The following is a 15200-nucleotide window of genomic DNA, read 5'->3' as shown; positions in this document are numbered from 1 at the left end:
TGGGGGATTTTGTGGGGATTTTGGGGAATTTTGGGGGATTTTGTGGGGATTTGGGGGAATTTTGGGGCGATTTAGAGGGAATTTTGGGGGATTTTTGGTGATTTTGGGATGATTTTGGGGAAATTTAGGTGAGATTTAGATGGAATTTTAGGGGGATTTTGGGGGAATTTTGGGGCATTTGTCGATTTGGAGGATTTTGGGATGATTTAGTGGGATTTGAGGAAATTTGGGAAGATTTAGAGGGAATTTTGCAGGGATTTTTGGGGGATTTTGAGGATTTTTGGTGATTTGGGGGAAATTTCAGGGAGATTTTGATGGAATGTTAAGGGGATTTAGGGAGATTTTGGGATTTTTTGTGGGATTTGTCAAGTTGGGGGATTTTTGGGATATTTTAAGGGGGATTGGGGGCGATTTTTAGGAAATTTTTTTTTATATTTAGAGGGAATTTTGGGGATTTTTGAGGGGAATTTGAGGCGATTTTGGGAGATTCCGAAGGAATTTTGGGGGGAATTTTGGGGGATTTGGGGAGATCCAGATCAAATTTTGGGGGGATTTTTTGTGAGAATTTGGGGAGGATTTGGGAGGGAATTTTGGGGGGGGATTTGGGGCGATTTTGAGGAATTTTGGGGGGATTTTTGGGGGGTTTTGAGCGATTTTTGGTGATTTTGGGATGATTTTAAGGGAATTTTGGGGAGATTTTGGTGGAATTTGGGGAGATTTTGGAAGATTTTGGGGTGATTGGGGCGATTTTTAGGATTTTTTGGGATATTTAGAGGGAATTTGGGGGGATTTGGGGAGATTTGGGGGGAATTTTTGGGGTTCTGGGGATTTTTGAGGGGAATTTGAGGAGATTTCCTCCCTAACTCCCCAAAATCCCCCCAAATTCTCCAAAATTTCCCCAAATCCCCCAAATTTTCCCCAAATCCTCCCAAATTCCCTCTAAAATCCCCCAAAAATCCCCAAAATTCTCCCAAAATCTCCCAAAATCCCCCAAAATTCCCAAAAAAATCCCCGAAATTCCCTTAAATTCCCCCAAAATTCCCCCAAAACCCCCCCAAAAAATCCCCAAATCCCCCCAAATTTTCCCCAAAATCCCCAAATCCTCCCAAATTCCCTCTCAAATCCCCCAAATTTTCCCAAAATTCTCCCAAAATCCCCCCAAAAATCCCCAAAATTCTCTTGAAATCCCACAAATTTCTCCAAATTTCTCCAAAATTCCCGCAAAATCTCCCAAAATTCTCCCAAAAAATCCCCAAAACCCCCCAAATTTCCCCAAATTTCTCTAAATTTCCCCAAAATCTCCCAAAATACCCCCAAAATCCCCCCAAAATCCCCGAATTTCCCCAAATTTCCCCTAAATCCCCCAAATTTTCCCAAATTCCCCCCAAAATCCCCCCAAAATTTTCCCAAATTCCCCCAAAAATCCCCCAAAATTCCCCAAAATCCCCCGAAATTTCCCAAATTTCTCTAAATTTCCCCAAAATCCCCCAAATTTTCCCAAAATTCTCCCAAAATCCCCCCAAAATTTCCCCAAATTTCCCCAAAAATCCCCAAAATTCCCTTAAATTCCCCTAAAATTCCCCCCAAACCCCCCAATCCCCCCAAATTTTCCCCAAAATCCCCAAATCCTCCCATATTCCCTCTCAAATCCCCCAAATTTTCCCAAAATTCTCCAAAATCTCCCCAAAAACCCCCAAAATTCTCTTGAAATCCCACAAACTTCTCCAAATTTCCCCAAAATTCCCCCAAATTTCCCCAAATTTCCAAAAAATCCCCCAAAATTCCCCCAAAATTCCACAAATTCCCACCAAAAATCCCCAAAAATCCCCAAAAAATCCCCGAATTTCCCCCGAATTTCCCAAAAAAATCCCCAAATTTTTCCCAAAAAAATCCCCAAAATCCCCAAATCTCCCCTCCCCCCCCCTCCCCAATCCGGTACTCCCGGGGTGGGGGAGGGGTGGGAAGGCCCCACCTGCGCCTCTCCTTAATCAACAATTAATCATTAACGTTAATTAGCGAATCATTAACGAGCCCCCCCTTCATTAACGGGGGGTTCGCGGGGACCCCTCCCCCAAAATCAGCTCCGGGCTCGCCCCTCCCCCACCCCATGGAGCCCCTGGGCCTCGTCCTGGCGCTGCTGCTGCTGCCCCCCGGTGAGGGGGAGGGGGGGTTGGGAAAATTGGGGAATTTTGGGGAAAATTTGGGATTTTTGGGGGGATTTTTGAGGGAAAATTGTAATTTTGGGGGGATTTTAGGGGGATTTTTGGGGAAAAATTGGAATTTTGGGGGGATTTTTGGGGGGATTTTTGGGGGATTTGGGGAAAATTTGGAATTTTTGGGGGATTTTAGGGGGAATTTTTGAGATTTTGGGGGGAGTTTTAGGGAAAATTGGGGGATTTTAGGGGGAGTTTTAGGGGGTTTTAGGGGGATTTTTGGGGAAAAATTGGAATTTTGGGGGAATTTTATGAGGAATTTTTGGGATTTTGGGGGGATTTTGGGGATTTTTGGGAAAATTTGGGATTTTGGGGGGATTTTTGGTGGAGATTTGGGGGATTTTGGGGGATTTTTGGGAAAATTTGGGATTTTTGGGGGGATTTTAGGGAAAATTTGGGGGATTTTGGGGGGAGTTTTGGGGGATTTCAGGGGAATGTTTGGGGAAAATTTGGGATTTTGGGGGGATTTTGAGGAAAATTTTAGGGAAAATTTGGGATTTTTGGGGGATTTTGGGGGCATTTAGGGGGAAATTTGGGGAAAATTTGGGATTTTGGGGAAAATTTGGGATTTTGGGGGGATTTTAGGGGGAATTTTTGGGATTTTGGGGGGATTTTGGGGAAAATTTGGGATTTTTGGGGGATTTGGGGAAAATTTGGGGATTTTAGGGGGAGTTTGGGGGGATTTTAGGGGAATTTTTGGGGGATTTTTGGGAAAAATTGGGATTTTGGGGGGATTTTTTTGGATTTTGGGGGGAGTTTTGGGGAATTTTTGGGAAAATTTGGGATTTTTGGGGGGATTTTAGGGAAAATTTGGGGATTTTAGGGGGGATTTTGGGGGGTTTGGGGTGAATTTTGGGGAAATTTTGGGAAAATTTGGGATTTTGGGGGGATTTTAGGGGGAGTTTTGGGGGAAATTGGGGGATTTTAGGTAAATTTGGGGGATTTTGGGGAAAATTTGGGATTTTGGGGAGGGTTGGGGGGGATTTTAGGGGGATTTTTGGGGAAAATTTGGGATTTTGGGGGGGATTTTGGGGAAAATTTTGGAGGATTTTGGGGATTTTAGGGAAAAATTGGGATTTTGGGGGAATTTTTTAGGATTTTAGGGGGTATTTGGGGAAAATTTGGGATTTTGGGGAAAATTTGGGGTGATTTTAGGGAAAATTTGGGATTTTGGGGGGATTTTTTTTGGATTTTAGGGGGATTTTAGGAGAACTTTGGGGATTTTAGGGGGAGTTTTGGGGGGATTTTAGGAGAAGTTTGGGGGAAATTTGGGATTTTGGGGGAAAATTTGGGAGCATTTGGGATTTTTGGGGGAAAATTTGGGGGAAATTTGGGGGATTTTGGAGAAAATTTCGGATTTTGGGGGGATTTGGGGGAAATTTTAGGGAAAATTTGGGATTTTTGGGGGGAATTTGGGGGATTTTTGGGAAAATTTGGGGATTTTTGGGGGGAGTTTTGGGGGATTTTTGGGGGAAATTGGGGAATTTTTGGGAAAATTTGGGGATTTGGGGGGAAATTTCAGGGAAAATTGGGGATTTTGGGGGAATTTTAGGGGAATTTTGGGGATTTTTGGGGAAATTTGGGATTTTGGGGGATTTTTGGGGGATTTTTTTGGATTTTGGGGGGAGTTTTGGGGAAAATTTGGGGGATTTGGGGGGGTTTGGGGAGAATTTTGGAGAAATTTGGGATTTTTTGGGGGGAGTTTTGGGGAGAATTTTGGGGAAAATTGGGGAATTTTTGGGAAAGTTTGGGATTTTGGGGGAATTTTGAGGGATTTTGGGGGGATTTGAGGAAAATTTTAGGGATAATTTGGGATTTTGGGGGAATTTGGGGGGAGTTTTGGGGGGTTTTGGGGGGATTTGGGGAAAATTTGGGGAATTTTGGGGGATTTTTGGAATTTTGGGATTTGGGGAATTTGGGGAATTTTTGGAATTTTGGGAATTTTTGGGAATTTTTGGAATTTCAGGATTTTTGGGATTTTTGGGAATTTCGGGATTTTCGGGAATTTGGGAATTTTGGGGATTTTTAGGAATTTTTGCCGATAATTTTGGAGGATTTTAGGGCGATTTTTGGGGGAATTTTAACCAAATTTTGACCAATTTTGTGTTGAAATTCCGGAATTTTTTTGGTAAAATTCCAGAAATTTTGGAAATTTTGGAATTTTTTGGAATTTTTGTGACTTGTGACCCCTCCCCCTCCCCCAGCCCTGCCCCTCCCCCACCCCGGGCGGATCCTGGGGGGCTCCGAATGTCCCCGGGGGGGGCACGCGGGGCTCGTGCGGCTTTTCCAGTTCGACCAGTTCGTCTGCGGGGGGGCACTGGTGAGCGAGCGGTGGGTGCTCAGCGCCGCCCACTGCTGGGCCAGGTCCGTACTGGTTATACTGGTTTGGACTGGGAGGGGACTGGGAGGGACTGGTTTATACTGGGAGGGGATTGGGAGGGGCCTGGGAGTGGACTGGGGTTACCGGTTTGTACTGGGAGGGACTGGGAGGAGACTGGGAGGGACTGGGAGGGGATTGGGAGGGACTGGGAGGGGATTTGGAGTTACTGGTTTGTACTGGGAGGGGACTGGGAGGGGATTGGGAGGGACTGGGAGGGACTGGGAGCGGATTTTGGGTTACTGGTTTATACTGGGAGGGGACTGGGAGGGACTGGGATGGACTTGAAGGGGACTGGGAGGATATTTGGGGTTACTGGTTTATACTGGGAGGGGACTGGAGGGGACTGGGAGCGGATTTGGGGTTACTGGTTTTTACTGGGAGGGGACTGGGATGGACTTGAAGGGGACTGGGAGGAGATTTGGGGTTACTGGTTTATACTGGGAGGGAATTTGGTGTTACTGGTTTATACTGGGAGGGGATTTGGGGGTTACTGGTTTGGACTGGGAGGGACTGGTTGTTACTGGTTTATACTGGGAGGGGATTTCGGGGTTACTGGTTTATACTGGGAGGGCACTGGGGCACTGGTGAGCGAGCGGTGGGTGCTCAGCGCCGCCCACTGCTGGGCCAGGTCCGTACTGGTTATACTGGTTTATACTGGGAGGGGCTGGGAGGGGATTGGGAGGGGCCTGGGAGTGGATTTGGGGCTACTGGTTTGTACTGGTTTGTACTGGGAGGGGACTGGGGGGGACTGGGAGGGGACTGGGAGCGGATTTGGGGTTACTGGTTTTTACTGGGAGGGGACTGGGATGGACTTGAAGGGGACTGGGAGGAGATTTGCGGTTACTGGTTTATACTGGGAGGGGACTGGGAGGTGATTTGGGGTTACTGGTTTGTACTGGGAGGGACTGGGAGGGGATTGGGAGGGACTGGGAGGGACTGGGAGGGGATTGGGGGTTACTGGTTTATACTGGGACGGGATTGTGAGAGGATTGGGGGTTACTGGTTTATACTGGGACGGGATTGGGAGCAGATTGGGAGGGATTGGAAGGGGATTTGGGGTTACTGGTTTATACTGGGAGGGGATTGGGAGGGGATTTGGGGTTACTGGTTTATACTGGGAGGGACTGGGAGGGACTGGGAGGGGATTGGGGGTTACTGGTTTATACTGGGAGGGGACTGGGAGGGGCCTGGGAGTGGATTTTTTGTTACTGGTTTGTACTGGGAGGGGATTGAGGGAGACTGGGATGGACTGGGAGGGGACTGGGAGGGGACTGGGAGGGGATTGGGGGTTACTGGTTTGTACTGGGAGGGTATTGGGAGGGAACTGGGAACGACTGGGATGGACTGGGAGGGGACTGGGAGGGACTGGGGGTTACTGGTTTATACTGGGAGGGGACTGGGAGGGGATTGGGGGTTACTGGTTTGTACTGGGAGGGACTGGGAGGGAACTGGGAGGGGATTGGGGGTTACTGGTTTATACTGGGAGGGGATTGGGTATTACTGGTTTATACTGGGAGGGGATTGGGAGGGACTGGGAGGGGACTGGGAGGGAACTGGGAGGAGATTGGGAGGGACTGGGATGGACTGGGAGGGGACTGGGAGTTACTGGTTTATACTGGGAGGGGATTAGGAGGGGATTGGGATGGATTGGGAGGGACTAGGAGGAGATTTGGGGTTACTGGTTTATACTGGGAGGGGACTGGGAGCAGATTGGGAGGGACTGGGAGGGGATTGGGGGTTACTGGTTTGTACTGGGAGGGACTGGGATGGACTTGGAGGGGACTGGGAGGAGATTTGGGGTTACTGGTTTATACTGGGAGGGGACTGGGAGCGACTGGGGGTTACTGGTTTATACTGGGAGGGGATTGTGAGGGGATTGGGGGTTACTGGTTTATACTGGGAGGAGATTGGGAGGGACTGGGAGCGGATTTGGGGTTACTGGTTTATACTGGGAGGGGACTGGGAGGGGATTGGGAGGGACTGGGAGGAACTGGGAGGGGATTGGGTGGGACTGGTCTATACTGGAAGCAACTGGGAGCCACTGGTCTGTACTGGGAGGACACTGGTTTGGACTGGTTTGGACTGGTTTGAACTGGTTTGAACTGGGATGAACTGGTTTGAACTGGTTTGAACTGGGAATTCGCTCCTGTCCATCCCAGTGACATCCAGGTGAGCTCAGGTGAGCTTAGGTGAGCTCAGGTGTGAGGAATAACCGGGATTTATGGAGTTTCTGGGGTTACTGGTTAAACTGGGGTTACTGGTTTGGACTGGTTTGAACTGGGATGAACTGGTTTTAACTGGTTTAAACTGGGAATGCGCTCCTGTCCATCCCAGCCACATCCAGGTGAGCACAGGTGAGCTCAGGTGAGCTCAGGTGTGAGGAATAACCGGGATTTATGGAGTTTCTGGGGTTACTGGTTAAACTGGGATTACTGGTTTGGACTGGTGTGAACTGGAATTAACTGGTTTTAACTGGTTTAAACTGGGAATGCGCTCCTGTCCATCCCAGCCACATCCAGGTGAGCACAGGTGAGCACAGGTGTGGGAAATAACCGGGATTTATGGAGTTTCTGGGGTTACTGGTTAAACTGGGATTACTGGTTTGGACTGGTGTGAACTGGAATTAACTGGTTTTAACTGGTTTAAACTGGGAATGCGCTCCTGTCCATCCCAGCCACATCCAGGTGAGCTCAGGTGAGTACAGGTAAGCTCAGGTGTGCTTAGGTGTGAGGAATAACCAGGATTACCGGGATTTATGGGGTTACTGGGGTTACTGGTTGAACTGGTTTGAACTGGGATGAACTGGTTTGAACTGGTTTGAACTGGTTTGAACTGGTCTGAACTGGGAACGTGCTCCTGTCCATCTCAGCCACATCCAGGTGAGCACAGGTGAGCTCAGGTGAGCACAGGTGTGGGAAATAACCAGGATTTATGGAGTTTCTGGGGTTACTGGTTAAACTGGGGTTACTGGTTTGGACTGGTTTGAACTGGAATTAACTGGTTTAAACTGGGAACACCCTCCCGTCCCTCCCAGCCACCTGCAGGTGCGCGCAGGTGAGCACGACCTGGCCCAGGCGAGCGGCCACGAACAGTAACGGGGATTGCTGGGGTTACTGGGGTTACTGCTCAAACTGGGATGAACTGGTGTGAACTGGGATGAACTGGGATGAACTGGTTTGAACTGGTTTGAACTGGGAATGGTCTCCTGTCCATCCCAGTGACATCCAGGTGAGCTCAGGTGAGCTCAGGTAAGCATGACCTGGCTCAGGTGTGAGGAATAATGGGATTACCGGGATTTCTGGGGTTACTGGTTAAACTGGGATTACTGTTTTGAACTGGTGTGAACTGGGATGAACTGGTTTGAACTGGTCTGAACTGGGAACACCCTCCCGTCCCTCCCAGCCACCTGCAGGTGCGCGCAGGTGAGCACGACCTGGCCCAGGCGAGCGGCCACGAACAATTCGCCGCCGCCGTGGAGCTCGTGGTGCACCCGGACTTCGGCAAGGATTCGGAAAATTCCCGCCAAAATCCGGGCAATTCTGGCGGGAATTTTTCCCGGGAAAATGTTCTGGGCGATTCCGGCCGTTCCCACGACCTGATGTTGATCAGGGTGGAGCCGCCCTTTACCTGCGGGCCGCAGGTGAGGCCCCTCCCCCTGCCCCAGGCCCCGCCCAGCGCCGGCTCCACCTGCACCGTGATGGGCTGGGGCAGCACCAGCAGCCCCGAGGGTAAACTGGGATATACTGGGAGGGACTGGGAGGGACTGGGATAAACTGGGAGGGACTGGGATAAACTGGGAGGGGACTGGGAGGGACTGGGAGGGACTGGGATGGACTGAGATATACTGGGATGGACTGGGAGGGGATTGGGATGGACTGGGAGGGACTGGGAGGGATTGGGATATACTGGGATGGGATTGGGATGGACTGGGATGGACTGGGATAAACTGGGAGGGGACTGGGAGGGACTGGGATGGGATTGGGATGGACTGGGAGGGACTGGGATGGACTGGGAGGGGATTGGGAGGGACTGGGATGGACTGGGAGGGACTGGGATGGACTGGGAGGGACTGGGATAAACTGGGAGGGACTGGGATGGATTGGGATGGACTGGGAGGGGATTGGGAGGGACTGGGATGGACTGGGATATACTGGGATGGGATTGGGATGGACTGGGATATACTGGGATGGACTGGGAGGGACTGGGAGGGACTGGGATGGACTGAGATATACTGGGATGGACTGGGAGGGGATTGGGATGGACTGGGAGGGACTGGGAGGGACTGGGATGGACTGAGATATACTGGGATGGACTGGGAGGGGATTGGGATGGACTGGGAGGGACTGGGAGGGACTGGGATATACTGGGATGGGATTGGGATGGACTGGGATGGACTGGGATGGACTGGGATAAACTGGGAGGGGACTGGGAGGGACTGGGATGGGATTGGGATGGGACTGGGATATACTGGGATGGACTGGGAGGGGATTGGGAGGGACTGGGATGGACTGGGAGGGACTGGGGATGGACTGGGATGGACTGGGAGGGACTGGGATGGACTGGGATGGACTGGGAGGGACTGGGATGGACTGGGATGGACTGGGAGGGACTGGGATATACTGGGATGGACTGGGATGGACTGGGAGGGAGATTGGGAGGGGATTGGGAGGGACTGGTTTGTACTGGGAGGGGTTTGAGATCAACTGGGAGGGACTGGGAGGGAATAGGAGGGGATTGGGACGGACTTGGATATACTGGGAGGGATTGGGATATACTGGGATGGACTGGGAGGGACTGGGAGGGACTGGGATAAACTGGGAGGGAACTGGGATGGACTGGGAGGGACTGGGATGGACTGGGAGGGGATTGGGAGGGCCCCTGTCCCAGTGCCAGCTGTCCCCAGGTGTCCCAAGATGTGTCCCCAGGTGTCCCCAGGTGTGTCCCAGGTGTCCCCAGCTGTCCCCAGCTGTCCCCAGGTGTCCCAGGTGTCCCAGGTGTGTCCCTGTCCCCAGAGTCGTACCCGGATGTCCCCCAGTGTCTCAATGTCACCGTGCTGGAGGACAGCGCCAGCCCCAGGTGTCCCCAGGTGTCCCCAGGTGTCCTAGGTGTCCCCAGGTGTATCCCAGGTGTCCCCAGGTGTCCCCAGGTGTGTCCCCAGGTGTCCCAGCTGTGTCGCTGTCCCCAGAGTCGTACCCGGATGTCCCCCAGTGCCTCAATGTCACCGTGCTGGAGGACAGCGCCAGCCCCAGGTGTCCCCAAGTGTCCCCAGATGTGTCCCCAGGTGTATCTCAGGTGTCCCCAGGTGTCCCCAAGTGTCCCCAGATGTGTCCCCAGGTGTATCTCAGGTGTCCCCAGGTGTCCCCAGGTGTATCTCAGGTGTCCCAGGCGTGTCCCTGTCCCCAGAGTCGTACCCGGATGTCCCCCAGTGCCTCAATGTCACCGTGCTGGAGGACAGCGCGTGCCGTGACGCCTACGGGGCGCAGGTGACATCGGACATGCTCTGCGCCGGCCTGGGCGAGAGCGGCAAGGACTCCTGCCAGGTGGGACAGCTGGCACTGTCACCTGTGTCACCTGTGTGTCACCTCTGTGTCACCTGAGTCACCTGTGTCATCTGTGTGTCATCTGTGTGTCATCTGTGTGTCACCTGAGTCACCTGAGTCACCTGAGTCACCTGTGTCATCTGTCATTGTCACCTGTGTGCCATCTGTGTCACCTGTGTCACCTGTGTGTCACCTGTGTGTCACCTGAGTCACCTGTGTCATCTGTGTGTCATCTGTGTGTCACCTGAGTCATCTGTCATTGTCACCTGTGTCACCTGTGTGTCACCTGAGTCATCTGTCATTGTCACCTGTGTGCCATCTGTGTCACCTGTGTCACACCTGTGTCATCTGTCATTGTCACCTGTGTCACCTGTGTGTCACCTGAGTCACCTGAGTCACCTGTGTCATCTGTCATTGTCACCTGTGTGTCACCTGTGTGTCACCTGTGTGTCACCTGTGTCACCTGAGTCACCTGTGTCATCTGTCATTGTCACCTGTGTGTCACCTGTGTGTCACCTGTGTGTCACCTGTGTCACCTGTGTCATCTGTCATTGTCACCTGTGTGTCACCTGTGTGTCACCTGTGTGTCACCTGAGTCACCTGTGTCATCTGTCATTGTCACCTGTGTCACCTGTGTGTCATTAATGTCACCTGTGTGTCATTAATGTCACCTGTGTGCAATTAATGTCACCTGTATGTCATTAATGTTACCTGTGTCGCCTGAGTCACCTGTCATTGTCACCTGTGTGTCACCTGTGTGTCATCTGAGTCACCTGAGTCACCTGTGTCATCTGTCATTGTCACCTGTGTGTCACCTGTGTGTCACCTGTGTGTCACCTGTGTCATCTGTCATTGTCACCTGTGTCACCTGAGTCACACCTGTGTCACCTGTGTACCATTAATGTCACCTGTCATTGTCACCTCTGTGTCTTTAGTGTCACCTGTGTGTCACCTGTGTGCAATTAATGTCACCTGTGTGCCATCTGTGTCACCTGTGTGCCATTAATGTCACCTCTGTGTCACCTCTGTGTTTTTAATGTCACCTGTGTTATCTGTGTCACCTGTCATTGTCACCTGTTTCACCTGTGTGCCATTAATGTCACCTGTGTGTCACCTGTTTCACCTGTCATTGTCACCTGCGTGCCATTAATGTCACCTGTGTCACCTGTGTGTCACCTGTGTTTCACCTGTCATTGTCACCTCTGTGCCATTAATGTCACCTGTGTCACCTGTCATTGTCACCTGTGCTACCTGTGTGCCATTAATATCACCTGTGTGTCGCCTGTGCCCCTGTCCCCCCAGGGTGACTCCGGGGGTCCCCTCTGTCCCCAATGTCCCCTGTGTGTCCCCAATGTCCCCTCAGGGTGACTCTGGGGGTCCCCTGAGTGTCCCCTCTGTCCCTGTGTGTCCCCAATGTCCCCTCTGTCCCTGTGTGTCCCCAATGTCCCCTCTGTCCCCCTGAGTGTCCCCTGAGTGTCCCCTCTGTCCCCAGGGTGATTCCAGGGGTCCCCTGCTGTGCTCGGGCCAGCTCCCTGAGTGTCCCCAATGTCCCCAATGTCCCTGAGTGTCCCCAGGGTGACTCTGGGGGTCCCCTGAGTGTCCCCTGAGTGTCCCCTGAGTGTCCCCAATGTCCCCTGACTGTCCCCTGTGTCCCTGTCCCCAGGGTGACTCCGGGGGTCCCCTGCTGTGCTCGGGCCAGCTCCCTGAGTGTCCCCACTGTCCCTGAGTGTCCCCAATGTCCCCAGTGTCCCTGAGTGTCTCTAGGGTGACCCTGGGTGACCCCTGAGTGTCCCCTGAGTGTCCCCTGAGTGTCCCCAATGTCCCCTCTCAATGTCCCCCCAGGGTGACTCCGGGGGTCCCCTGCTGTGCTCGGGCCAGCTCCCTGAGTGTCCCCAATGTCCCCTGAGTGTCCCCAATGTCCCTGAGTGTCCCCAATGTCCCCTCTCAGTGTCCCCTCTGTCCCCAGGGTGACTCCAGGGGTCCCCTGCTGTGCTCGGGCCAGCTCCCTGACTGTCCCCAATGTCCCCAATGTCCCCTCTGTCCCTGAGTGTCCCCTCTGTCCCTTGAGTGTCTCCTGAGTGTCCCCAATGTCCCCTCTGTCCCCAGGATGACTCCGGGGGTCCCCTGCTGTGCTCGGGCCAGCTCCCTGAGTGTCCCCAATGTCCCCAATGTCCCCTGTGTGTCCCCAATGTCCCCAGTGTCCCTGAGTGTCTCTAGGGTGACTCTGGGGGTCCCCTGAGTGTCCCCAATGTCCCCAATGTCCCCTCTGTCCCCAGGGTGACTCCGGGGGTCCCCTGCTGTGCTCGGGCCAGCTCCCTGAGTGTCCCCTGAGTGTCCCCGGTGTGTCCCTGTCCCCAGGGTGACTCCGGGGGTCCCCTGAGTGTCCCCTGAGTGTCCCCACTGTCCCCTGAGTGTCCCCTCTGTCCCCAGGGTGACTCCGGGGGTCCCCTGCTGTGCTCGGGCCAGCTCCCTGAGTGTCCCCGATGTCCCTGAGTGTCCCCACTGTCCCCTGAGTGTCCCCTGAGTGTCCCCTCTCAATGTCCCCTCTCAATGTCCCCAGGGTGACTCCGGGGGTCCCCTGCTGTGCTCGGGCCAGCTCCCTGAGTGTCCCCAATGTCCCCTGACTGTCCCCTCTGTCCCTGTCCCCAGGGTGACTCTGGGGGTCCCCTGAGTGTCCCCTGAGTGTCCCCTGAGTGTCCCCAATGTCCCCTGAGTGTCCCCTGTGTCCCTGTCCCCAGGGTGACTCCGGGGGTCCCCTGAATGTCCTCTCTGTCCCCTGTGTCCCCAGGGTGACTCCCTGAGTGTCCCCAATGTCCCCTGAGTGTCCCCTCTGTCCCCAGGGTGACTCCGGGGGTCCCCTGCTGTGCTCGGGCCAGCTCCCTGAGTGTCCCCTGAGTGTCCCCAATGTCCCCTCTCAATGTCCCCCCAGGGTGACTCCGGGGGTCCCCTGCTGTGCTCGGGCCAGCTCCAGGCCGTGGTGTCCTGGGGGGAGTTCCCCTGCGGTCAGCCCGACCGGCCGGGGGTGTACGCCAGGGTGCAGCCGGAGCTGGCCTGGATCCGAGCGGTCATCGGGGACGATGGAGTGACCTCTGACCCTGTATGCAACACCGAGTGACCTCTGACCCTGCTTGTGACCTCTGAGTGACCTCTGACCCGGCCTCTGACCTCTGAGTGACCTCTGACCCTGCCTGTGATACCGAGTGACCTCTGACCCCGCCTCAATGACCTCCGACACTACCTGAGTGACCACTGACAGCCTGAGTGACCTCTGACCCCGCCTGTGACACCGAGTGACCTCTGACCCCGCCTGAGTGACCTCTGACACTGCCTGAGTGACCACTGACACTGCCTGAGTGACCTCTGACCCTGCCTGTGACACCGAGTGACCTCTGACCCTGCCTGAGTGACCTCTGACACCGCCTGAGTGACCACTGACAGTCTGAGTGACCTCTGACCCTGCCTGTGACACCGAGTGACCTCTGACCCCGCCTGAGTGACCTCTGACACCACCTGAGTGACCACTGACAGCCTGAGTGACCTCTGACCCTGCCTGTGACACCGAGTGACCTCTGACCCCGCCTGAGTGACCTCTGACACTGCCTGAGTGACCACTGACAGCCTGAGTGACCTCTGACCCTGCCTGTGACACCGAGTGACCTCTGACCCCGCCTGAGTGACCTCTGACACTGCCTGAGTGACCACTGACAGCCTGAGTGACCTCTGACCTCTCCTGTGACACCGAGTGACCTCTGACCCTGACTGAGTGACCTCTGACACAGCCTGAGTGACCACTGACAACCTGAGTGACCTCTGACCCTGCCTGTGACACCGAGTGACCTCTGACCCCGCCTGAGTGACCTCTGACACCGCCTGAGTGACCACTGACAGCCTGAGTGACCTCTGACCCTGCCTGTGACACTGAGTGACCTCTGACCCCACCTGAGTGACCTCTGACACTGCCTGAGTGACCACTGACAGCCTGAGTGACCGCTGACCCTGCATGCAACACTGAGTGACCTCTGAGTGACCTCTGACCCGGCCTGTGACACCGAGTGACCTCTGACCCTGCCTGAGTGACCACTGAGTGACCACTGACCTCTCCTGTGACACTGAGTGACCTCTGACCCTGCCTGAGTGACCACTGACAGCCTGAGTGACCTCTGACCCAGCTTGCGACCTCTGACCCCACCTGTGACACCGAGTGACCTCTGACCCTGCCTGTGACACTGAGTGACCTCTGAGTGACACTGAGTGATCACTGAGTGACCTCTGAGTGACCCCTGACTGACCACTGACCACCTGGGTGACCTCTGACCCCTGTGTGACACCAAGTGACCTCTGACCCCGCCTGACTGACTGCTGACCACCTGAGTGACCTCTGACCCCACCTGCGACCCCAAGTGACCACTGAGTGACCACTGACCCCCCTGAGTGACCACTGACCCCTCCTGTGACTCCTGAGTGACCTCTGACCCCCCAAGTGACCTCTGACCCCTCCCTTCGCAATAAAAACCAATCACAGCTCAGAGCGTGTCCGGCTCCGCCCCCTTCGCGTCGTCTGATTGGCTGGGAGGGGGTGACGTCATGGGTGGGGCTGGGGACGGGGCAGAGCCAAACTGGGAGCACTGGGAATGAACTGGGAGCACTGGGAGCAAACTGGGAGCACTGGGAATGAACTGGGAGCACTGGGAGCAAACTGGGAATGAACTGGGAGCACTGGGAACCAACTGGAAATAAACTGGGAATGAACTGGGAGCACTGGGAACCAACTGGAAATAAACTGGGAATGAACTGGGAGCACTGGGAACCAACTGGAAATAAACTGGGAGCACTGGGAATGAACTGGGAGCCAACTGGGAGCACTGGGAACCAAGTGGGAACCAACTGGGAATGAACTGGGAACAAACTGGGAGTACTGGTAATGGACTGGGAATGAACTGGGAGTACTGGGAATGGACTGGGAATGAACTGGGAACCAACTGGGAACCAACTGGGAATGAACTGGGAGCACTGGGAACCAACTGGGAACCAACTGGGAGCACTGGGAGCCAACTGGGAGCACTGGGA

General features: G+C 54.0%; 1 protein-coding gene across 1 annotated transcript; it reads left to right on the top strand.

Annotated features, from left to right (window-relative positions):
- The first annotated feature begins 2107 nt into the window (after positions 1 to 2107).
- Positions 2108 to 13248, top strand: LOC117010176 (trypsin-like). Its single transcript, XM_033084435.1, has 5 exons — positions 2108 to 2120; positions 4418 to 4577; positions 7996 to 8321; positions 9997 to 10133; positions 13063 to 13248. The coding sequence occupies exons 1-5, from the start codon at positions 2108 to 2110 to the stop codon at positions 13246 to 13248; spliced, it is 822 nt and encodes a 273-aa protein (XP_032940326.1).
- Positions 13249 to 15200: the final 1952 nt, after the last annotated feature.

Source organism: Catharus ustulatus, chromosome 39, assembly GCF_009819885.2.
Source record: "Catharus ustulatus isolate bCatUst1 chromosome 39, bCatUst1.pri.v2, whole genome shotgun sequence".
In the NCBI taxonomy this organism is placed as follows: domain Eukaryota; kingdom Metazoa; phylum Chordata; class Aves; order Passeriformes; family Turdidae; genus Catharus; species Catharus ustulatus.
This window is presented reverse-complemented; position numbering and strand designations above follow the sequence as displayed.

Coding starts and splice junctions, on each gene's coding strand:
- LOC117010176 (XM_033084435.1), top strand. Junction 4,578..7,995: donor GCCGCCCACTGCTGGGCCAG/GTCCGTACTGGT, acceptor CGTCCCTCCCAG/CCACCTGCAGGTGCGCGCAG. Junction 8,322..9,996: donor CAGCACCAGCAGCCCCGAGG/GTAAACTGGGAT, acceptor CCCTGTCCCCAG/AGTCGTACCCGGATGTCCCC.